The following is a 25,623-nucleotide window of genomic DNA, read 5'->3' as shown; positions in this document are numbered from 1 at the left end:
CACTTCTTAAGAGAATAAAGGACACACATACCCCACAACGAATGTAAACAGTTTTATTTAGAAACAGATAGGTACCTGTTTGCATTATAGAATATAAAACTTGGTTTACACTCTATAAAAAATAACCAGTATCCAAATTCAAGAGAGCTAGCATTCACAGAACACACAACGTGGGTGGGGAGCTACTGTTCACCAGCCTCGGGCCTCATTAAACCAAAAGATAACCCGGGGTGTCATTAGAGAGTAGAGTACAATGCTTGCTGCCAAGCACCCAGCAACCACAAGCTGCTCACTTAGCACGTGAAGGTTTGCTTTCTAAGTGCATAACTTTACCATAAAGGCTGGGTTCTCTGCACTTAGTAAGCTGCTCATGTGCCCTCTCTAAGCCAGAGTTGGTGGCATTAATAATCTCTGTTCTTCTTAATAAAATAGGGAATCTGGATGGCAGATAATCTCCATTCCCCTATACTAGGGTTCAACTTCAAGAGCTCAATGCAAAGGCTGGGATGAAGTTACATGGTGTCTGGCTTTTTACCAGGTCAAGTAGCCCACCTCAACACGATTGTGGAAGACCAAAGGATACACCTAGGTTCAGATTATAAAAATCACCCAGCACAACCTGAATGTATTATCCAGAAAGATACATGAAATAATAAAGGTTAGATATAAATGTATGTAACTTAGTAACCTGAGGGCTAAGAACTTGGAATACAGTAATTCTTCTCAAAAGAGGTCCAGCTGTAAGAAAGGGACCAAAAAAGACAGTTTGTGTTACATAAAATATGGGTAAAGTGAGTTGGGAACAGAAGGTGGTTTCCTCAGTTCTTTCTACAATGTCCCTCTCTTTGATAAGTATTGGCAATCTGTTGATCCATGAAGAACGTTGTCTTTGGCAGTGGGGAGAGGGGGAGAGGGGGACATAGGGAGTGATGGGACAAAGGCAAGAAGGGTGAGTGATGGTCCTCAAACCAAAAAGCCCCTTTGTAGGCCTCTCATTTCTGAGTCTGAGCTCAAGCTCCCAGCTGACACAGAAACAGTCTTGGTAGTAAGTGGTTAGCAATCTGAGGTATGAGGATCCCTGGTAAAGTCAGCAGCATGTGGTTTTTAGAAACCAGCCCACAAGATAAGAACACTGCAACCAAGCTCCTAACTAATACTGCTATTTAACCACTGTCTGAAAGAGAATAGGAAGAAGAAAAAAATCCCCACTAAATTGGGAAGGTCTAAGCTTTCATATAAGATGGTCCAAATAATCTTATTTCGTCTTAGGGTTTCTTAAAAGTACCCTCACTCAATGATCTTTCTCTCATTAAAGGCACTTTCAATGACATGATCAGAAAGGAGTTCATTTTAACTGCAGTGAAAGCAAGATTAATTCCTCAGACCACCTGAGGAAACACAAGCCGAATGGGGCACTTGCAGTGATTCAATAGGCAAGACAGTCTTGAGTGCTTCAACAGATGCACACCCAGAAAAGTCTGTGCCCTGGAAACACTTATTTTTCCTTTAGTTTTCCAGCTTTCTCTATGTATAGCTCTGTAAAGAGATCACACTCACTACTTGATTGATTTTCAAGACACTGGCCCTAACTCTTCCCCCAAAAGCTGTGCTTGACAAAAGGAGCAAACAGCTAGTACTTCAGGGAAGGAAAACAAAATGAATGAATGAAATCAAGTTGAGCCAGGCTTTCTTACAGCACAGGGATCTGTCCTTGCCCAGACAGTGGCAGGATCAGTTGATGGGCAGCAGCAGCTGAATGGAATCTGTGGCCCCCTACTACTTATGAAATATACTTTCCAATAAGCAAGCTTGTGTTTTCTCTCTAAATATAAATTGTGGGGATATTTCTTCCCTTCTCTCTCTCCTGAACACTTATTGATCTCAGGCTTAAAAAATGAGTTAAGTTGGAATTATAAAAATTGTATGGTAAGGGTTGAGAAAGAGTGAAGGACTAAAGGTTGCCTACAGGTGTGAGCTGAGGATCTTGATCCTTCATATCTCGCTCCCAACCAGAGAACAAATACAAAAATAAACACACCATGTGATACATAATACAAAGTATAAATCTACAAACACAAGTGTACTAATTAGAGTTGTTCCTCAGAAGCACAGTTTCCCTCCATCCCTCCCAGAGAGGAGGAGGAATAGGAACAGGATGGTTTTCATTACACCTTTTCATGTCTTAAAAAGTTTGTAACAACAGTCTCAGTAGCGCAAACAATTTCACGTGAAACAAGAAGCTGTAAAAATAAATTACTTTTTGAAGAAACATGGGTTCCTCCTCAGAACTCATCATGTCGTACTAAGGCCTCACCAAAATCTGTGGCCTGGCTGCCCACAAATAAATCATACTTGTCAACGATCTCCTCCTTGGTAAGCTTGCCATCCTGAAATCAGAGAGAACAATGAATTGAGGCAACATATTTCCCATTCCAAATTCAGAAACACATACAATAACAGGGATTCTAAGTCCCTCAGTGCCAGAGATAGGAGTTTGTTTCTTGAGGAGAGAATGCTCACTTTTGAGCAAAATGTGGGACATCTAGATATGAGTAAGAGGTAGTCAAGAAGAACTGGGTAAAATACTTCCAAGTGAATCAAGTCTCTATCTACCAGGAACAACAAAACCTGCAAAAATCAAGCACAGTCCTCACCTTCACTATGCCCTAGCCACAGATTTCAGACACAACCCCAAACGAAGGCTCAGACACTCATCTCAAAAATTATCTAGGCCAGATTCCCAAGGGATGACTACATGAGTTTCCTTTTTTCACATACCTCAGGACACAGCACCTGGCTACTGAAACAACTGAGCAAGAACTCAGACGGACCCTTCAAAAGGTGTGGTGATAAGAAACTGCACTTGAAACTGAAGATTAGCTTAGATAAGAGAATGTTCAGAATACTAAAACTCCCATCTTTAGACTGACTTCCAGTTTACTCTAAGCAGAGCATTCAAATCTCTAATAAAAAGGTTGGCAGAGCCAAGTGATGACACCACTCTTTTAATGACAAGTGCCTCAGACAATTGATCAAGGACAATTTTAACAGGTTCCAGAGATAAGCTGATTTATAACCTACTACAAAGGACTTAGTTTTAAAAAGTATATTTGATTTAACAAGGAAATAACCAGCTTTGAGTAGGCAAAATGAGCCTGTGGTAGGTAAAAGAAGAAAGGAAATACCAAAGAAAAAAAAGCAAGAAAGTTTCCTGGGGATCCAAAGATAACAGATGAAGCATGCTGGGCACAGACGATACAGAGGTTCTTTCCCAAAGCCTCATTCCCCAAATGTTGTGAACACCAGGCAAAGGGATTTCTAAAATGAGATCAGATAGCTAGTGCTGCCCTGTGTTTTCAATTGCCAACTTTAGACCCACAGTAGGCTTAGGCTAATTAAGACTTTAAATGCTCTATGTACCTTAATAGGAACACTCACCTTGTTTTGGTCTGATTCATACACTAGGTGCCTGGCTTCTGCCTCTGCATGATCATAGTCTGAGGGGAGGATCCAGTCTTTGGTCTCTTCCTTGTCCATCTTCCCATCATGGTTCTTATCTCGGAACTCAACAAACTGTTCTCTCTCTGTCTTTACCCATTCTGGCTCATCAGCATTTCCATCATGGCTGTACATGTCACCTGTGTGCACACACATACATACAAAAGATGGGCTTGTATTTTTATGAAGTCTGCTCCATGCTGATTTGACCTAAGCCTTCCTCCTCATCCATCTGTTTGGAATCTAACAGCAGTTACCAAGGTATAGGTCAGAGAGCCAGAAGCAAGGCATTTTCCCTGAGGCTTAATTATTGATCTTGCCATGAGAATATTCCCAGCTGTTAATTTTGAGTGATATGACAGCAGTGAGTTATTACCCTTAAAAAATGCAGAAATAAAGGGAGATGACTAGCATCAAGAAAGATAAAGACTCATTTTTATAAGACAGTTGTTCCCTGTATTCCATTTCAGGAATGGTATTGGTATTAGAAAGGCACTGTTTTAAATTCTCAAGGAAACTTGAGAAGTATGTTATAAGCCAAAACTGTCTACCAGCCAATTACTAAATATATTTTAGAACAGATCTCTAAAATTGAGGGGCATCTTCTTATACAGCAATACTGCCATTACCACATCTTACATAATCAACTTCTTGGTATTATACTCAGTCCAAATCAGAATTCCTACGTATCTTTTAAAGTTGGTTTGTTCAAATTATTTAAATGAATGATGGAGGGTAAAAAGTTGTTATGGTATTTAAATTTTACTGGATTAAGAATTTTAAAATGTCAATACTTACACCGAACAGAGATTATTCTTTACAACATCTACTTAAATATTTTAGATGCCAACTTTCTAATGTGTAAAGGAATGCTATTTGTTGACATTCTTTTAGGAATTACTTGAATGAAGAAGTCTGAAGACTCCTGAGTTATACTACATCTAGTAAGTGTATGTGCACTTTGTGTAGGTAATGGAAACACACCTAATATAAATCTAAATAGTTTCTAGCAGTTTTAAGCAAAGGTAGCTATGTGGTTGTGGTAGAGGTAACTTGTATGTTGGGACCCACAAAACGGAGGCTGCCCTGGTGGCATGACCTACACTACACACCTGAACCAAGTCAGCCTGCACCGGGAGGAAACACCTGTCAAGAAACCTAACATACACCCATCACAATTGTCCAGCTCAGCTTTAGCTAGCTTACCCGGCCCTAGAAAAGAGGACTGCCAGCCCTGTAAGAAAACCCATTAGCCCCTAGCCAACCATGCCATTTCTGCATCACTTCTAATAAAACTCACTCTTGCCCAAAATCCCTTGGGAAGAATGCTCTACTGCTTGTGATGCCCTGTACACTGTACTCTCAATCCAGGGACTATTTTCCCTTGAATGAAGGGCAAACCCCTTATTAAGCTGTATTCTTTTTGTCATTCCATGGTACTGTCACATTCCTGAACTTGAGGGTTAAGAGCAGAACTATTCTTTCTGTCTTAAGCACAAGAGGACCTCCTCAAAGCAGGACTTGCCAATTATTTTCCATGCTACAGAAAATGTAGTATTTGTAGGATCCACTGGGCTAGTGCCCTGCCCTAGCTGTCCTGAGGACCAAGGAGACCTTCCACAGTATACACACTGGGAAATTCTGAATTAGAGAAGGAATGTGTGCTTAAAAGCCATACTTTTAATAGAAGCTAGAACATACAACATAGCATAAACACATGTTAAAGCTAGATGAGTAAAGGTGGTAAGAACAATACTATTTAATTTTCTATTCATTCCTATTCTTCTTAGGATTCAATCTATATAATGATATTAAGGAATTAGTAAATTTCTTTAGATTATGCTAAAAAAAAGTTTTTGAGAGATACATATGTATCTCAAACTACATAATCAAATGTTAACCAATGAAATGAGATAATGATTGGGATTTACTTCAAAATAGTAACTGAGGTGAGGGAGTGAATGTAGATTTGAAAGAAATGGCTGTGGGCTGATAGCTGTTGGGGCTGGGGATAGGTACATGGAGATTCATACTATTCTATCTAATTTTATGTTTTCAATGTCCTATAATAATTAAAAAACAAAAATAATTCAACAGTATAATTATGGGGACTTCTTATTAATGAGAAACATAAAAGGCAAAGACCATCTGTTTTTTTGTGATCTCACTCTTCAACAGGGCAGAAACTAGCACTTCCTTCCAGAAATTAGCTTCACAAAAGCCCAGCTCCCCAATGTATCATTTGCAAAGGGAAGCAACACACAGACACCACCCCACCTCCCCGCACCAATAGTTTTAGTCATTTTAAGATACAGTTCCTTTGCCCTTGGGTTTGTATGAAGAGAAGGAAAACAGAAATATTTCCTTATTTGACCTCAATGCTTAATAAATGATGGTACTTAATAGTTATTAAATTTAATTTCTCTCCTCAGGGAGTTCAAATGAGTTCCTTAATGTTAGCAGTGGTGAAAAAAAACAGCAAAAGCCAAGAATGAAAAGATAAAATATTTAAAAGTAGACATAGTTAACTTTGAAACAAGCTCTGTAAATGTACCCAGGCATTTATTTCTACCGTGCTAATGAACTCCACTAAAAAAATCATTTTGGAAAAAAATCCTGTCTTCCAGTGCTCCATTCCTTTTTTCTCTAAAAAACTCAAAAGTACATCACTGAAAAATAGTGGTAAAAATTCAAGGAGTGATTCAACTGGAATAACTCTAGAAAATAAATAGGTGTAATTAGACAAAATCTGAGTAAAGGAGTGACTTGTTCAATGCAGTTTAAATGATAGGTGATAGAGACCAGGTTTAAGTCTCCCTTGCACACTTAAAACACTTCAGGTAAAGTTCAGAGGTCTAAACACAAACTGGCTTATGAAACACAAAAGCAGTGGTGCACTAGAACTGAGTTTATTATGAGTAAAAATAAGAATGTGGAATATTAAATTATCTAGTATTTTTCAAAATGGAATGTCATTTGTAACAAAGATATCTGTAATTTCTCTCTTCTCCTTCACTTATTGTTAATTATTATTATAAAATTATTTTACTTTCCGTCAGAGCAATTGTGAAACAATTAGCTTAACTACTTAGTAAAGAGGTAGCTCCTTGCCTTGTTTTAAAGCAATGGAGAAGTCTTGAAATTACTCTGAGGATAAAAAAACAGCTTTACTTGAGAGAAATTAGCTTTGAAAACGTTAACACCCCTCCCCCACCAAATTAAATAGATAGCTAAAGGGAAAATGACAGAAAGAAGTGATTTAAAAACAAACATAAAAACAAAAGGAGACTAGTCAGAGAACCTAGGCAGAAAACACAAACAACACAGTGGAAAAGGAAGGCTATATTCACCCGCCTCTCTCTCTTACTCTATTCCCAATCTTCTTCAGGGTTTCCTAATGCCAATCTAGGCTCCTTACAACTCATACTGTCAACTCCACGGGCATCCAGGATGCACTATATTAGTGCTGTCCAGTATGGTGGCCACTGGCCACAATGAGGCTATCAAGTACCTGAATTATGGCTGGTCCAAACTGAGATGTGTTTTAGTGTAGAATACACTTTTGAAGACAGTATGAAAAAAAGAAAACCCCTCAATATTTTATACTGATATGTTGAAATTACTGTATTTTAGAAAACTAGGTTAAATAAAATACATTACTGAAATTCCATCTGATTCTTTTATATATATTTTTGATGTGGCTATTAGAAAGTTAAAATGATATATGTGGATCACATTAATATTTTGATTGGACAGTGCTGCTACAGATGTTTCACACTGGGCTGACTTAATGATGTGCCGAGAATTGACCCATGGGGTAAACAGTTTCTGTGGGTAAATGTATCTTCCAAAGCTTCTCAGCTTCTTCTAAAACACCTAGAAGCCGACTTACCAATATACTCTTCTAAATCAATGAAACCATCAGCATTCTTATCTATATCCTCCATTGTTTCCTAGACAGAAGAGATTAAGAAGATACTATTAGTATCTAATAAATTAGTTTAGGCAATTATTTTTCATTCATCAAAATACACCCACACACATGTACATATACATGTATGTGTGCACATATGTGGGTGTTAAGCCATGAGAAACTGTTGTTTTTCTAGCTGAAAAAAGTGAAATACTATCAATTTTTTGTGCTTTAATGTAAAATAACTGTGAGTCTTCTTGGACGAACACTGGCACTGCTTACCAGCAAACTATCCCAAGCCCATGCTGATCTGGCAACTCTAGTCATGCTGAAGTCATAGTAACAAGACATGTGACTGGGGAGTATGTCTACAGCTATAGTCTGTATTTTATCCATAACTGCCTTCTGTAAGAATTCTTCAATATTACTGTTATTACCCAGTGTGTGATCACTGGTCATGGTATTTTAAAAAATAGGATTTAAAAAATCCTCATGCTTATAATATAAAGCCATCAAAAGGCAAAATACATACGGTAAATACTGTCATACTAAACAGAAAGACTAAGGCACTAAGATAAATGACTTGATCAAGGTCACAGAAAAACAGAATAACAGAGCTTGGACTCTGAATCTGGCCAGCACTTGTATAGGAAGTCATTCTTCCAAATACAGAGGAAAGGCTAGAGGAAGGAGGGCATTAGCAACAAAGAGAAGCTGAGTTTCTGTTGAGAATCCTTGCTCTCACCTACCTGTACTACTATATCTTTCATGTAGTCATACTCCTCAGGGTGCAGGAAAGCTGTGAATTCCTCCTTTGTGGCAATGAGGTCTCCATCCTTGTCTGCCATTTTAAACCTTCGCTCATCTCTAACCATCATTTGTTTATAGTTAAATCCATCATCAGGGTCTGGATCATCTAGAAAACAAAATTTTAAGCCAAATCTTAAAAGACTTCCAGAAACATGAAAATGTGTGAGCTAGGGAATCAATTTCCAAGAAAGGTAAGCCAAGCAATGAAGAAATCACTCCTGATCACACAAGTAAAATTGTAATAGTGTGAAGACATTCAGCTCCAGTAATTACAGGCCTCCAAGTCAGGTCCAAGTTGAATGTAAATGTGTGCCACTCAGCATGGAACCCTGGCTCCTGGAAATATAACCTATTATGTAATGCTTCCCTGTTTCTAGTGATAAGGCTTGAGTTAGAATTTATATCTGTCGAGCAGTGGTGGTTTTAAAGTCATACCGTCTGGGTTTGAATCCAATTTGAATCCTAACTCTACCACTTCCTAGCTGTGCGACCTTATTGTGCTCACTTGAAGCATAGAACTCCAATCTACTTTGTTTTAATCTACTTACTGTAAAATGGAGATAATGGTGCCTGCCTCAAAGGATTGTTAGGAGGTTTAAGGGAGCAAATAAATCTAAGTGCTTAGAACAGTGCCTGCCATATAGTTAGCTTTCGGTAAATGTAAGCTATTGCCATTTTCATTAACCACTAGGCTACAATTAAGAAGCTAGGTATAAAAGGCTGCACGTCCCACATTAAGGCCACCTGGATTCAAGCAACAGAACATCACCCTTTGAAAGGTCACACTTTAATTTTTTCAGTCAACTCAGAAATCTACCCTGAGTTACAAGTATTGTTTGCCTTTCCCCCCTTTATGTAAGATTCGAGAAAATGCAAACTAATCTAGAGTTATAGAAAACATATCAGCGGTTGCCTAGGGATGGGAGATGGGGAAGGTGAGCAGGATTATAGAGGGGCATGAAGGCATTTTTCAGGATGATGAAATGTTCATTTGTCTTAATCGTAGTGATGGGTTCACTGCCACATACTGATGTCAAAACTCATCAGTTGTTCATTTTAAATATGCGCAATGTATTGTGTATTGCAATAAAGCTGTTGTAATAAACAAACATTAGGCTACAATTGAATCCATCTGTTAGCAGTGGTTAGTTTCAATTCATGAGAATCTAGATGAAATTTAGTTTAAGCTGAAAAAACGTGAAGGAGCTAACAGCAGAAAAGGAAAAAAAAACCCAACTTTCCATATGAATTGCTGTGTGGACCAAATGAGATAACTTGTGTAGGTATTTTGAAAAGTGAAAGACACCACACTAAAGCTAAGAAACAACTTTCTTTCAACATATTGGTCAAATAAAAAAAAGTATAGCATTAGTTTTATAAAAAGACCCACAGGACCCCTTTAACAATAACAACACACTCCTGACTTCTGATTCTGTAGTTGAATCTTCCCATACTTCAAGCACAGTTTGAAAAAAAACTAAAAAATCACTATTGTTCTATTTTGAGAGCTGAGCAGCTTGAAGCTTCATTCTTTGTTGAGTGTCAAAATTCAGTGGACAGCTTCATGAGTATATATGTATACTCAAAGCCATAATAAGTTTTGGAGATGGAGAATTTAAGGAAAATACCACTTTTCTAAAATACTAAGACAGCTTGTCCGAAGTTTCAACTTTATTCAAGTACCAACTATATAACATAAATAAGAATGATAACAGAAGACAACTTATACATTAAGACTAGATTCTTAGCTAAGAGCCCTTCTCTCCTTCCTAGGGTAAAACATGGTGACTGTAATCAAGAAGCCTGGTAACATGCACATATATAAGTACGAAAAAGGAAGATATACGACTTTATTTTTAATGACTAAACTCCTGTGCCTGTTGTCACTGCTTGGAGTGCTGTACCCATCCTAGGCCCTGGTTTACTGATAGCTGGCCTGCACACAGCTTTGGGTGGCTCTTGATCAGTTTTGGTATAGGAAGGATGGATCTTAGTATTTCCATTTTTTTTGTGGCAGAGACAGTGTTAACATTCCTTTTGTGGAAAGGAGATTTATTAAGAGAGATTTTAATTAAAAGCTAAGATTATTTACACCTGAACTCAAAATCAGGTCAAGAACACACTCACAAAAAACCCCTCAGCACTTCTGTAAGCCACCTCATTACCCCTGAGCAGTGTCCACCGACATGCCTCCAGGGAAAGATGCCTTATAAAGACATTGCTTTTTCAGCCAGTGCTTCAGCTTATGCAGTCTCAGTCAGCAGAAATGCCCATTACATTGAATCATTTGCCTTGAGAAGCAACAGAACTCTCAACAGATTTTTATGCACATAATCATACAAAAAGGTTAAGATTCATTCTGGGCAAGTAAGTGCCTAGGTCTGAACTGAAATTTATCAACACATTCTGTTTAGATCAGTGATAGCTTACCCTTTGCTCTATATTTATAATTAATTCCAAATAAATCAGGTAGGTGGTGAATCTCAGCCAGAGAGCATGAAGCATGGATGCCTCTCCATCTGCCCTGACTTTTTTTTAATACATGTGTTCTTAATTAGGTGAAGGATATGTCTGGTTCTTGGCTTAGTGTTAAGCATGGAAAGAGAATGCCACTTTAGTTTTAGGAATGAGAACAAGCCCAACACAGAAATAAAGTCTCTTCACCATAAATGCATGCAGTCCTGTCATTAACACAGACAGCTGGCTATCCAGAGGAAGAAACAGACCATTACACACTCACTGCCTGCTAGTCAGTGGCACAGAACACCTGCTTTTGCCTTATTTCCAGAATAAAACTGCAGAAAGTAACATTTATACATTTATACATTCTTATCTCAAACAGTAACCACATACCAGAGAGGAATCTCACTAACAAAAACAGCCTAAGACACCAACTCAGTAAGACTGCCACTTACCACTTAGCAGCAGGCAAATCTAGTAAGTAAAAGAAAATTACTAACAGGTGGCCCAAGCACACAAGTCACCAAATCAACAGAAAGCCAAGTCACATTTATTTGCCTTGAATCATTTGCATAGCACGCTAAAAAACGTGTGTGCCAGAGAAAACAAATGGGAAATTTCATTTCTAAACTTCAGTTAAGTAGACACACTGATAGAGTTAAATTTTATGAAGGCAAGCTATTATTTTTTATCTTTATTTTATTAAGGAAAGATAGTAATTTTCCTGCTATTCTCACCAGTTATAAAGGAATCTAATTTGGTTTGCATTTCAGGTCCAACCCTCTAATGTGACCATGTCAGGAGACATCTCAAAGCCTCTTGTTTTGCACTGTTGGAACAATGCAGCCTTTTAAACAAGATCTATTCCAAAAATAGTTTCTCTGAGGCATGACAGAAAGAAAATATGGTAAAATACATCTGAAATGCTGAAGATGCCAGACATTAAAAACCAAAATTAAACAAAGTAACAACATAACATATACATCTAAAATTAAAAAAATAAAGGGAAATCAGCTTAGCATCAACATAAACACAATTTCTTCCTTTCCTTCACTGTGTGACCCATTTGTTTCTAATTGACTCAAGACCATGGTCTCGGCCAGGCTGACATCTTGCCCCTTACCCAGGTAAGTGCCATAAGTCACGTTTCTGTACTCATCCCAGGAGATTAAGCCGTCTTGATTCATATCAAACTCGTGCCATTGGTTTTCAACATTGTCATATATGTATTTCTTCTGGGCGTGCTTAATCCAGGATTTCAGCTCCCCCTCCGTCACAAACCCATCTTTATCCGCGTCTATTTTATCTACAATCATTCTACAAGACAAAACAGTTACGTTTCAAGTTGCCAGCTCCGTAAGGCTTTTTCCCCCAGATAGTAGGGACCTACCTAAAACGTAGCCGTAGGTGGCATTTTTATACTCTTCCCAGGAAACGAGGCCGTCCTCATTGAGGTCATGCCCCTTCCACTGCCGCTCTACATCCTCGTAAATCCAGCGCTTTTGTGCAAATTTAATCCAGTCTTTGAGCTCATCCACAGTGACAAACCCGTCCTTGTCGCCATCTATTTTACTTACAATCTTTCTGTAGAAAATGCAGAGAAATTCAGCAAGAGGTTAAAAGGACACAGACTCTGGACTTAGCCAGGTGTGTGCTGTAACCGCAGGTCTTGCCCAGGGCTAAAGAATGGAAATAAAAGTTGTTTCCCAAACAAAACTGCCAGACAGGCAACTGAAAGTTTTTCTCTTAAGTGGCCTGTTATTGCTCTGTATAGCCATCTTTAGGTAAGGCAAGCACAGTTCATGGCTGGTGCACGTGGAAAAATAAACCCAGCCACAACCCTTTAGGTTACAGCTGATGGTCAGAGTTCAGGGGTGAATATTCACTCTGATCTACAGTGTCCGCTCTTTGTATCAAACATACAAATCTTTATATTTTTCTTTATTGCTTTTAGGAGAATCTCAATTTCTTGGTAAATACTCATAACCACTGACATGGTTTTCTAAAAATTCAAAAATGTTAAACCAGACTTTGATTGCTTATACCTCAAGGCATTAAAATTTTTTACTTATTAAAAACAACAACCAGGTACAAAAAGACTTATTCTAAGAAATAGTAGCAGCTTATCATACACTGTGTTCAGTTGGATTTTCACATTAAAAAACCCAAAGTGGAGACCTCTGAGGAAATACAGTAAGAACATAATCCCTGATGATGAACATGTTGAAAAGCTGAGAGGGTTAGAGAGCAGATGACAAAGCAAAACTACAAAGCCAAAGAATCAAGCACTTGCCTTTCAGGAGCTTCTTTCTTCTGCACTTGTCATCTTAATTTAAGGATTTCAAAATACGTGCATGGTATTAAAACTCCTGTTTAAAGGTGCAATCACCTACATAACAGAAGCTAAGACAACCTATGTAAAATCACACAAAAGTGGCCCAATTTGGAATATGAACTTTAAATCAAAACTTCCAGCAGAACTGAAATCTTGGCATACTCTTACACTCTTATTTTTCACACAACCGAAAAAGACTGTCATTTGGTAGCAGGTAATGTCTTTTCCAAATCTGTGTTTGTTTCAGGAATACAACATGGAAAATGATTAGCCTCAGAGAACAGCAGCAACACTATGAAAAAAGATTCAGCAGGATATTGATACAGTGTTAGCCTCAACTATCTGTAACTTAAATCCTGTAATTAAAAAGTGTTTTCCTTCAGGGACTTGTGTAATCTTACAGCTTTTGTTCTAAAATATTAATAGAAAAGGTAAAGTAATAAACCATATGTTAAATACTCTCCCCTCTACATGGACATGGGACAAATTTTTTTGCAACTTTTAACTCTGTAGAGTTTTAACAATATTAACAAATTAAGTTATACCAATATTAAAAACTTATGCTATAATAATGGGATCCAGTTTCTGTCCAATGGTATTGGCTACCAATCGTGTCACTGTACCATGAAGAAAAAAAGGGGCAAAGTGTCAGAACTCCTCCCAACCCCTTCCCCAAAGAAAAGTATAAACTATTATAAATGGCCTCAAGAGAAGGATCGCTCAGATAAAAAAGGCATATGATTGCTCATGATGGGCTTTTCTTAATGAGGATGGCTAAACATCATTCTATTTATTCCAACAGAAACAACCCAAATGGTTTTATCCAGAGGTTGGCAAACTTTTTCTGAAGAGACCAATAGTATTTTTGGCTTTGTGGGCCACATATGGTCTGTCTCATATATATATATACATACATACATACCCAAACCACCATTTAAAAATATAAACGCCCTGTTATCCCACTGGCCATCCAGCCTGCAGGCAGCTGTGAAAGCACACTGGAAGTGGGAATGTCCATCTTTAAAAGCCAGAACAAATTAGTGAAGTTAATGGTGATTATTCCAAAGGCATCAGAGAACCCTACTGATGCAGTTATGATGGCACTCAATAAGCATTTATTTTAGGACAGGCACAATGATGTACTTATTGGACCTCATATTATTTCTCCTAAGAGGTAACATGCCTCCACATTTCAAGAGGCAAAAAGCAAATCCTTTGGCTTTTTAAGAACCTGGGTCAATAAGTGGGCTCCAGGATGGCTGATAATACTCCTGAAATTTTAAGCATCCAAAATTTCATATATATTCATAAGTGTGCACTTTTCTGAGAAAGAGCCCTTAACTTTCATTAGACTCTTGAAGGGGCTGGGCCTGTGACTCAACAAAAGGATGATGAACTGTTCTAGTTCACTTCTACAGCAAATATATCAAGGGTGAGTTCTTCTTAATATTAAGGACCACCATCACCTGATTTAGAGGACACATAAATGAAAATTAACTACACTCGGACTTCTTTTAGGGGTGTGGTGGACACACATTAAGAAAACATGTTCTATCAGCAAAACCGAAAGTTTCTGTGATGACTGTCCTTGTACTGTTCACCATGTAACTTATTCACTATGTAAGAATTTGTTCTCCATGTAAGAACTTGTTCATTATGCTTCAGAAGATTGGAGACTGATGAAAATTAGGCTTGGGGTGGATTAATGATTGTGCATTGAGCACTGATTCCCCTATACAGAATTTTATTGTTGTTAACAACCATTTGATCAATATGAGAGATGCCCTCACAAAACAAACAAACAAAAAAAAAGTACACACTTCCAATTGTAAAACAAATAACTGGGATGTAATGTATAGCATAAGGAATATAGTCAAAATATTGCAACAACTTGGTATGGTGATAACTGGTACCTAGAATTATCATGTATATAAATGTTGAATCACTGTGTTGTACACCTGAAACTAATGTAATACTGTGTCAACTACCCTTCAATAAAAAAATAATTATCTACAAAAAAAAAAAAAAAGAAAAGAAAACATGTTCTATCAATATTCTTAAGAAAAAGGAAATGAAAATTGTATGTTAAGATTGCTTTATAATGCTTCCTCTGGTCTTTTAGATATTATTCCTAAAGGCTTAAAAATGGTGAAATTTTCCAACTATAGGTATAAACAAAGATCATATCTCCTAAGAATTACTTGCCTTCTACATGGATGGAAAAGAGGGGGAATCTGTTGTTCCCAACCTCTGGTGTATAGTTACCTAGCAAAACAATATTTAGAAATGCCACAGTAAGTTTTAAAAAAAAAGATTCATCAGGAGTTCTTGCTTCTAATAATACATAACCTTATAATCTGGGATATTTGTCTTTATCTCCAAAAACTGGGAGAAGTAAACAGGACTTAGTTCATTCATATGAAAAACATGATTCTAATCCTTTATTCTAATAAAATATGGAGTTTGCTCATGTGAATTTTTAATATTCACTGATGAAAAAAAGAAACATTTTCTCTCTATTGCAAACTGCTAACAGAGCTAGTCCACTACCTGCACAGAGCCAAAACATCCTGACTGACACCAAAACTATGGGCCCTTCGTTATTTAAGAGTAATTCTGTGAAGAGAAATGTGCAGAACAAAATGTGGGTTGGACATGCACATTAATAGGCAAGACACAAAGACTGAGAACATCCTCATGCATTCCTATTTTCAACCTGGAATGTTAGCATAGTTACAAGATTAAAATTGTCTCTCAAAGTGAGAAAAGCAACTTAACAGAAGACGGACTCTAATATATTTCTGTTTTCTATACCTACTTTAAAATGTTTTCAGGTAGTTTTTCATTCTACATAGCAAAATCTTTTGATTATTTTTGTTGGTGTTTAAGGACAAGCTATTGCACCCTTCGGTTAGCAGACAACCCAATGAAAGAATAAATTTACTCTGAAGTATTGACTAAAGCAAACCCTATGTCTTCTCACAACACTACCCATGATGGCAAAATATTGCTTTTGGAAATTCCTATGTAGTACAACTTTGTAGACAAATCTCCTGAGTGTAGTTCAGAAAGTTACACCAGTGGTGCTCCTTGAGGAGAAAACGTTCACTCAACTAACCTGCATTTCCTTAAAAGCCAGGTTTGAGGATAGCCAAAAAAGACATTCTCAGATTCCCAGTTAGAAATAATCAACTGGGATTCCACTAAACCAAATCTTTAGGTAAAAAGATGCCTGCTGAGAGCCACAGAACCTGACTATGGCCTAGGTGTTACTGACATAGCAACCCATACTTTAACATTAAGACCATTACTTGTTTCAATCTTCTAAAAGGCAAGGTTGGTTTTTGCTCTTAATTAATCAAGTGTCTGAGAATGAAAATAAAGAGGGTGAAGGATATTCTCAGAAATCATAAACTTGACAGAAATTAGCTCAAGTGTCTAATTTGCAGTTTATTATCTACTCCAACACTGGGCTTGGGCAACAACAAATAGATTATACATACTTTTTAAAAATTAAAAGCACCAGAGGTGAGAAGTCCCCATGCAATGTTTCTTTGGGATCAAGATGCATTTCAAGCTAGGTCATGTTGTGCAAAAATGACTCTGCTTTGTAGAATGAAGTAAAAGCTGTTATACAATAAAGAATTGTATGAAAGCAAGTGCTTAACTGAATTTTAGTGATAGCAATTTTATGGTTAGCTTTTAGAAGATGTAGTTCAACATAGCTTTACTGGGTGACTGAGTCAAAAGAGAAAAGAACGAGCTGATGTATAAAGAAATGTCATTACCCTAACTAGTCCTCTGAGAGCTGGCACCTTACCCAAGCCTTTCCTTGCTTTCTTCTGGTGTCAGTTGATCAAAGGTCTTTGCTTCTTCAGCACCCAAGAAGGCATCATGGTCATAATCAAAATTCTGAGCATCATCGTGAACCTTGTCGCTGAGCTGAGGCTCATGGTGTACACGGTCCTTCTTTTCTGTGGGCTTGCTCAAGGCAAAGGCTGTGCACAGGGACAGGCACATAAGAAACTGTCGCAGGTCCATGATAATCAGATCTTGGAGAGAAAAAGAAAGGTAGTTAATTCAGGGAGCAGTGTATTTAATAATTAAATAAGAAATTACATGCTTCATCTGCTTATTACTTTGATATTATCCCAATATTATTACTTAATCCATAAAGTATGGTAGAGTGAATATCATACATTCCAGTTTTATGGTGAGAAATTTTAAACAGTTTCTCTCATCTGACTGTAGGCTGACAATGAATTATAGTTAATACGTCTATCCTGCAAGTAGTCTCCCTTTAGAAAAACACCGAAGTAGAACTTGAATCCTTTGGCCCAAGTTCCAAACACTTAAAAGTGAGAAGATCAAGATTTAAATCCAGATCTACTGACTACAAAAACTTTACTTTTTGTACTTCATCAGCAGTCTGGTCTTCAAACCTGGCTAGTTATCAAATCACCTAGGAAGCTTTAAAAAAAAAAGTTTCCCCCATTGATATCAGAATCTCTGAAGTTGAATCCAGGCATTTTTAGTTTTAAATGCATCTTAGGTGATTGATGATCACCAGATTAGGAACCAATGAAATATTTGAGCAGTTTTATTGCCCTATATATAGCACCAAGTCATCTTCCATGTCTAGGCTCAACCTTAAATCATCTCCAAAGATCAAACCATTCAGATGATATGTGATGGATAACAACTGCTTTATCACTCTGTATATTGTATTTCCCAAACTTGCCCAGGCATAAGGAATATCTAGAGTACTGTTCAGATTCCCAAGCTCTACCCATGCCTTCAGAATCTCTGCAGTCACAGGGAATTCTAATAAGCACAAGGCTTGAACACTGTATTGAAAAATGTGCATTAAAAAAATTGCAGAGAAACTGTAACCTGTTGAACACACTCTAAAAACACACCACATGACCTCCAATGAGTTCTACACAATGATATAAAGGGCATATAAAAGTGTAGGCAAAGGGTCTGTTGATGTTTATACAGAGGATCAAAGCCTAATTTGGCTACCCCGAAAATGAACTAAGATACGATATGAAAAAGAACTTCCAACATCAGCACTCTCGGGAAGACTCATGACAGAAGATGATCAGCAAAAAAAAAACCCCAACAAAGATCCACGCACTGCCACAGGTGTAGATGCACTCATCCCACCAGTTCCTGGACTTGCCATGGGAATGATGAAGGAGATATCTAAGCTGGCCTGTGCATACAGTAAAACAACAAATTGGACTGGATCTATACTGTTGGAACTCAACCAAGAATTAGGAGAAGTGCAAATTGTAGCACTCCAAAATCTTACAACCACAGACTATTTATTGTTAAAAGAACATATGGGATGTGAACAGTCCCCAGGAATGGGTTGTTCTAATTTATCTGAATTCTCTCAGACTGTTTAAGTTCAGTTGGACAATATCCACCATATCATAGATAAGTTTTCACAAATGCCTAAGGTGCCTAACTGGTTTTCTTGGTTTCACTGGAGATGGCTGGTAATTACAGGTATGCTTTGGTTAGGTAACTATATTCCTATTATGTTAATGTGTGTGCACAATTTAATTAGTAGTTTAAAACCTATCCATGCTGAAGTTACTCTACAAGAAGATATGTCAAAGAAATAATCAATCTTCCCAGGTTTTCTTCTGCCTGCTACTTCTATAGCTTTTCTTCTTCCTACCTAATCACAACCTTTAAATAGAACTCGTGCCACATGTCGAATTTACCGAGTATCATAATTCTTCCAAGTGGTAAAGACACCTCAAGACAAATGCTGGGCATAGAAGCCACAGGGCATAAATATGCAAAGAAGTAAAAAGCTAACTTTTTCAAACAATAAGGCTTCTCTCTCACTTACCAACTTCACATTTCCCTGTATGGCCCCGGAAGATGACTGGTTAGCCAGAGACGGGTAAGATTCCTCAAGGGAGGAACAACCTAAGACAGGCACAGTCGCAGGGTGCCATCTGGTGAGAAAATGGGGAGCAGGAGAGGTGAGGCTTAGAACCTCCCCCCTCACGTTCTGAGAGAAATCTTCTGCATACATGGATGTTTATTGCCCTCGTCTAGCTCGGATTAACACATAGTCGACAGGCACACACCTGATCATCTACATTTGCTCTCTTACAACACTAAACTCTGTTTTCTACCTTTATCTCCTATCTACCTACCACTTCAGCATTTTATTAAAAATAATAATAATAGAGAAATGTGGTATCCACATATAAATCAAGTTTAAAAATCAAATGAATATTCATATTTGAACTGACTGTTTATAGTTCATAGTGCATGAACAAAACCGAAAGCTTCTGTGATGACTGCCCTTGCACTGTTCACCATGTAACTTATTCACTATGTAAGAATTTGTACTCCATGTAAGAATTTGTTCGTTATGCATCAGAAGATTGGAGACTGACGAAAATTAGGCTTGGGGTGGATTAATGATTGTGCATTGAGTATTGACCCCCCTATACAGAAATTTATTGTTGTTAACAACTATTTGATCAATAAATATGAGAGATGCCCTCACAAAAAAAAAATATATATATATATATAAACACACTTCCAATTGTAAAATAAATAAGTAACTGGGATGTAATGTATAGCATAAGGAATATAGTCAAAATATTGTAACAACTTGGTATGGTGATAGCTGGTACCTAGAATTATCATGTATATAAATGTTGAATCACTGTGTTGTACACCTGAAACTAATGTAATGTAATACTGTGTGTCAACTACCCCTCAATAAAAAAAATAAAAATAAAAATAAAAATAAAAACAAAAACACACCACAGTATTATTCAGAGAGGTTAAGGTCTCAGAGAAAAGAAACTGTGAAGTTAAAAATCAAGGGGAAAGATTTCCCCAGAGTTTCACATTTTAACTAATTTTTTATCAGCAGAACATGGATTCTGAAGGCTTTTCCCCCAGTGGTGAGAATAAGTTTTGCAATTTCACGTTATCACTTACTCATTCCCTTTTATGACCAATGGCGCTCGTACTGGATGGGTAGGTTATTTGGTGTGAGGCTCGTTGTGGGTTGATTGTGTCCCCCAAAAGGATATGCTGAAGACTTAATCCCTGATACCTGTGAACATGACCTTATTTGGAAATAGGATCTTTGCAGATGTAACCAAGTTAAAATGCGGTCATATTTGATCAGGATGGGCTCTACTCCAATGACTAATGTCCTTACAAAAGAAGGGAAATTTGTACACAGAGAGAAGAGAATGCCATGTTATAAAAAGAGGCAGAGATTAGAGTGATACATCTACAAGTAAGGAAATGTCAAAGATTAATGGCAATCATCAGATCTAGCAAGAAGAAAGGAAGAATCCTGCTAGAGCCTTCAGAGATCATTGCCCTACTGACACCTTGATTTCTTTGTAGCCTCTAGAATTATGAGAGAACAAATTTCTGTCCTTTCAAACTATGCAGTTTATGGTAATTTGTTATAGCAGCCCTAGAAACTAATATAAGACTACAGTACACAGGAACATCACATCACATGAAAGTAAAAATGCATCATGTCCTAATCTGCAGATTCAACCAGCCACTGACTTCTTCTCCATGTCATTAGTGGAACAATCTACTCTAAGGGCTCACATTTTATATGTAAACATTTTCAAAAATATGAAAGCTCTTTGAGCATAATTTCTAACTCAATGATTCTCAATCTAGATTGTACCTACAATCACCCAGATAGTTTTTTTAGAAAAAATGATGGCTAAATCCTACCCCTAACCATTAATATTTTTAAAAGGCACCCACATTGAGGACGACTGTTCTAACCAAACTCTCAGGCAGCCATTGTAATATCTTAAGAAATCTGACCTGAAAGTATACTTGCTTAATAGACAGTTTCAGGAACCAGAATGAAGTGAAGTGTACCAGAGGATAAGCATGTTAAATATGACAACAGATTAGACATATTTCAATGTATCTGCTTTTTTTTGGAACCCCCAAATAGTAGCTTGAAAAGTTACATTGTAGTACCTTGGATTTATAGTCTCATTTATATTCAATAAACTAAAAATTGCTTAGCATTGTTAGTGGTGAGCATGTTACATAGATTCCTTAAAAGTAGAAGAAATCAAGTAGAGAAATATATTTAATTCCAACAAAACCTAGAGAGCTGATTATACAAAGGGCACAACCTGAGGCCTCCATGAAGAACATTTTTTAGCCTGTAAAACGGCATTCAAGAGCACTGTATGTGAACACTGGGAAAGCAGCTCAGTGGGGGAGGGTGGCAAGGTCCTGAAATGGCAAGAGGATCTATCAACAGAGAGTAGAAGTGTTCTACAGTAAATAGAACAGTGACAATAAGATAAACAGACATGTAGACACAGAGATAACAGAAGATGGGGTTACTTCTGAAGTGTCTATTCTCAAACAAAAACAAAAACAAAAACACAGTACTCTCACTGGACGGTTTAAGACTATGGAAACCCATGAGAGGAAACAGTGTGAAAGCAAGACCAGAAGACCCTTAGAGAAAGAGGTGGTGGTACTTAGGCTGTTCCTACCAAGGTTAACTCAGCTATGCTTCTGAAGGTTTATCAACATTGTTTCATGCTATCCCATTGAAACACCCAAATGTGTATATACGGATACTTGCACACAGAGGTTCAATGATGATAGTTTATAAGGATTTGAAAAACAGAAAATTAAACCAGAGAACTGGTAAATACATATGAAATTTAGATTATGGAACACTACACAGAGGTTAAAAAGAATGAGGTAGGTAGCTCTATCTGCACTGAGAACTCACCAAGATATGTTAGGTGAACAAACAAAGCTAGTTGTGTAAAATAATGCCAAGATTTCATTTATGTAAAAAGCCAAACCAAATAACCTCCTCAGGTTGTTTATATTTGTATAAATTTAACATATGCAAGAATATGGTGTGGAAGGATAAACACCTGTCTGTAAACAGTGTAAACCCTAAGCTTAAGGGAGAAGAGACAGAGGTGGGGTGGTAAAGCTAATATGGAGTAAATGTTAATACTATACTCTATTGTGTTGTCTGTTTTTTTGTAAATAAGCACACTCACGTGTATTACCTTTTTGTATTACTTCATAAACAATACTATAAAACCCCTTTTCAATATTAGGTAGCAAACCAAACATTTTCAAGCTGTTTCTCCAGACTGAAAAAGAAGACGTAAGGAAAAACACATCATCTATTATTCTTAAGACATACCCTGTTTATTAAAAGTAGAACATAGTGCTCTAGAATAACACTCCAGCTTACCCTTCAATGATTCAACTGATCAATCAAATCAGTGGAACAGTAGAAAATTAGAGATTTAATAGCTCTCTTAAATGTCAGAGTAAGTATGCCTTTATTTTAGGGCAAAATGAAACTTCCATCTCAAACTAAACATAATTCTATAGACAAAACTCTTTAGAGACAAGGAACAAATTGTATGTTGTTGATATTTTGTGATATCAACACAAGTATCTATAGTATTAGAGGCTTACAAATCAAGTAAAATCAAGAGTAACTACAATATAAGGATTTTCTTTATGCTTATTAATAAGGGAACTTAACATTTAGGGAAATTTTAATAACTGATTAATTACACACCCAGAATAAAATACCCTAACAACTCTTACATAACAATCTAACAACCCTTGCAAACCCCAAGTGTTACAATAAGAATAAATGTTTAGACCCACTAACACTATCAAGGCCTGGGAAGGATATTGTACAAAGTTTTGATACATGTAACATACAGAAATGTAACAGATTGATACACTGTGATTTTCAGGGAAAAGTACATTTATGTTTGAGGCTTAACATCTCAATAATAAGGATAAAAGAAAAATTTCAGAGAATTCTGGCTTTATCATTTATGATTTCTCTTTCCTTCTCCTCTCAATTAAACTTTCAATTCCCCCTTCTGTAAGCTCCTCCATTCTCTCAATATTCTCAGGTTTCCACAATCTAAAATCAATCTTTCCCAGACCCTGCTATTCCTTCAAGCTTGCCCTTCTTCCTCACCCACAGCCTCTAGGAGTTGGCTATACTGCTGTCTCTGCTTCCTCATATCAACCACTGTCACCCTGAAACTGCCTAAAAGACAGCAAGGACCACCTGATGGGCAAAGCCAACAACCCTACCTACATCGCTCTGTGGGGAGCAATGAAAAACCTGCACTTCAAATAACTTAAAAAACAAAAAATTTATATATATATATATGCTCATTGTGCCCACATGTAACATACCAACACCTGGCTATTAGAAACTTTAACAAAAGGCCTCTTGTTTTATGACTATAGACACTCAAATATGTATCTAGATGTGTCTACATGCATATACATATAAAAATGTTCAAATGAAAACAAAGGATACCTCCCAAGACAAAGAATATTTTATTCTTTGAACATGTGAGAATAGTACAACTTTTCACACAAGGCATTTGAACTGTATTAGTGGTTGTTTTTGAAGCATCTTTCTCTTTTCAACTAAACTGAAACCAAATGATATAAAGTTAAATGACCCTTCCCCATAATCACAGCTACGTATCAGTGGATAAGAGAATATTAGGAAAACATGATATACATAAATGAAAGACTTGTTTGTATGAACTTTTATCATGTGGTCTAGAAGGTAAATCAATGGTCATTGAAAAAAAATTTCCCATCTTCCATTTCTCAAATGACCTATAAATTTCTCTAAAATCCTGTCCCTCCCTCATCAAGGGAAATAGCTAGTATTTCTTAAAAGAAAAACAAACTAGACCTGCACCATGCAGGACGGTAGCTACTAACCATATGTGGCTACTAAGCACTTGGAATGTGGCTAGTGTGAACGACAATGTGGTATAACTGCTCTAGTTTATATTGAAAGGCTGGTATTTTGTATGTTTGGATTAGATAAAGTATTAAAAGTAATTTCACCTGTTTTAAATCAGGTGAAAATGTATTCATATGTAACTTGTATTCTATTTCTACTGGATAGCACCACGTTAGAGAAACAAACTAAAGGGCTAGAACATAAGATACCAAGTAAATATCTTTTTGCAGCATGTGACCAATAACGGTATTCTATAAAGTTATTTTCATGAATTATTTCAGTTAATTTGTAAGGAAGAAAGATTAAAGCATAAGCTTGCATTTCTTCCAACAACAATGATTAGCCTTAAGAATCAGCCTATTTTACCCATTAAAAAATTTCCTTCAAAGCTCTAAATTTTTGCCATTTCCCCCCTTCATCCTCAGTCATTTTTTCTGTCAAAATCCACTGGTTATAGAATACTTAAATTGTTTAAGGGAAATTTAAATATTTGGGTTAAATTCAACTTCTCAAGAACATTAGCAATGAGTGATCAATCCCACAGTTACTCTGGTTGACCACAGACCCACTGCTCAATGGTAACAAGGGGAACAAATGGGTGTGGTGATAAAATTCCAGTCCCCTGAGTTGGAGATTCAGCAAAAAGGGCATTCCTCTTAATGCAACAAAAGGAGAAGCTCACTGTTTTAAGTGTCTACTTCAATTGTGGACTGGGAGGAACAGCCTGAAAGCAATTTAACTATACTAAGGCTCAGGTTATGAAAACTAGAAATTAAAGCTATCTGGTTATCTGACATTTTTACTTATAAACTTCAGTACAAGTAACACAACCAACTGGAATACCATATTAAAGTAATAATGTCATCCTTCAAGATTTGATAAAAGTTATGATAAACCATTATTCCATGTTTCTCTAGTGAAGGCAAATTTATATTAGTTCATTAATACATTCTAATTAAATTATCTGTGACTGAGGGCATAAGTTTATAAGACAGCTGAGTATATAAAAGTGCAAAAATTGGCTGTAGAAGAAAAGCTTTGAGAATGACAAACTGTCATTCAGACTTCATTAGTTCTATAACCAAAGCAACCCAGTATAAATTTAAATTTTTTCTGGCTACAGAGTGAAAAAACTTCTTTGAGAAAAAAATGCTAGAAATTCCAGAAGAAAAAAGTTTCCATTTGGCTGATGAAACTTTAGAACATAATTAATTGCCATAGGAAGGCTATGAAAAATGTAGGGACAAGAGCTTTGGTTTTTAGTTGTATTATTGCTGTGCATGTTAACGTACATAAAGTCCTTGAGAATTTGGTAGTTATTTAAGCTCAACCTTTCTTCAGTGCCAAATGTCTATAAATAACTTTAAAATCCTTGATGAAAAGACCTATCCACTTTGACCACTCTAACTGGAGTGATTTGTACAATTCCTCTAAACTTACAAAACGTGTTTGTACCACTCCACAATAATGATTATAGGCTACTTTATCTCCTTAGCTACTTTATAGATGCTACATTTTTGGAAGGCAAGGACCTCAGCTAATATAAATTAACATCTCTCTAGCGTACCTAGTACAGTGTCTTGCACTTTTATATGCCGATACATGTTACCAGATTGGCTAGTACTTGGCAGTAGTGTAGTTCCTGCCCGTTGGTCCTTCCCAACCCCCAATTTCCCTTACGGGATGGGACCTGGCCATCAGCCAGCAACAGGCAAAGTGTTACTTCAGCTGTCTTAACTCTAATACATAAATTACAACATCAACAACGTCCATATTTAAGAGTTCACA

At 36.9% G+C, this 25,623-nt stretch overlaps 1 protein-coding gene across 2 annotated transcripts in view; it reads right to left on the bottom strand.

The window, feature by feature from the left end:
• Positions 1 to 36: 36 nt before the first annotated feature.
• The window catches only part of CALU (calumenin), a 27,775-nt gene continuing 2,188 nt past the window's right edge, over positions 37 to 25,623 (bottom strand). The window contains exons 2-7 of one of the 2 annotated variants that reach the window (XM_036909095.2): positions 16,837 to 17,068; positions 12,072 to 12,265; positions 8,161 to 8,327; positions 7,391 to 7,451; positions 3,439 to 3,638; positions 37 to 2,387 (exon numbers count right to left, since the gene is read on the bottom strand). In XM_036909095.2, coding sequence (XP_036764990.1) covers positions 2,283 to 2,387; positions 3,439 to 3,638; positions 7,391 to 7,451; positions 8,161 to 8,327; positions 12,072 to 12,265; positions 16,837 to 17,057 — 948 coding nt within the window. In that variant the 5' untranslated portion in view covers positions 17,058 to 17,068 and the 3' untranslated portion in view covers positions 37 to 2,282. Of the gene's footprint in view, positions 2,388 to 3,438; positions 3,639 to 7,390; positions 7,452 to 8,160; positions 8,328 to 11,804; positions 11,999 to 12,071; positions 12,266 to 16,836; positions 17,069 to 25,623 lie in introns of both variants that reach the window. The other variant, XM_057504747.1, reaches the window with a different exon arrangement.

This window comes from Manis pentadactyla, chromosome 7 (assembly GCF_030020395.1).
Source record: "Manis pentadactyla isolate mManPen7 chromosome 7, mManPen7.hap1, whole genome shotgun sequence".
In the NCBI taxonomy this organism is placed as follows: Eukaryota; Metazoa; Chordata; class Mammalia; order Pholidota; family Manidae; genus Manis; species Manis pentadactyla.
The sequence above is the reverse complement of the archived record's forward strand: the minus strand, read 5'-3'. Positions and strand labels throughout refer to the sequence as shown.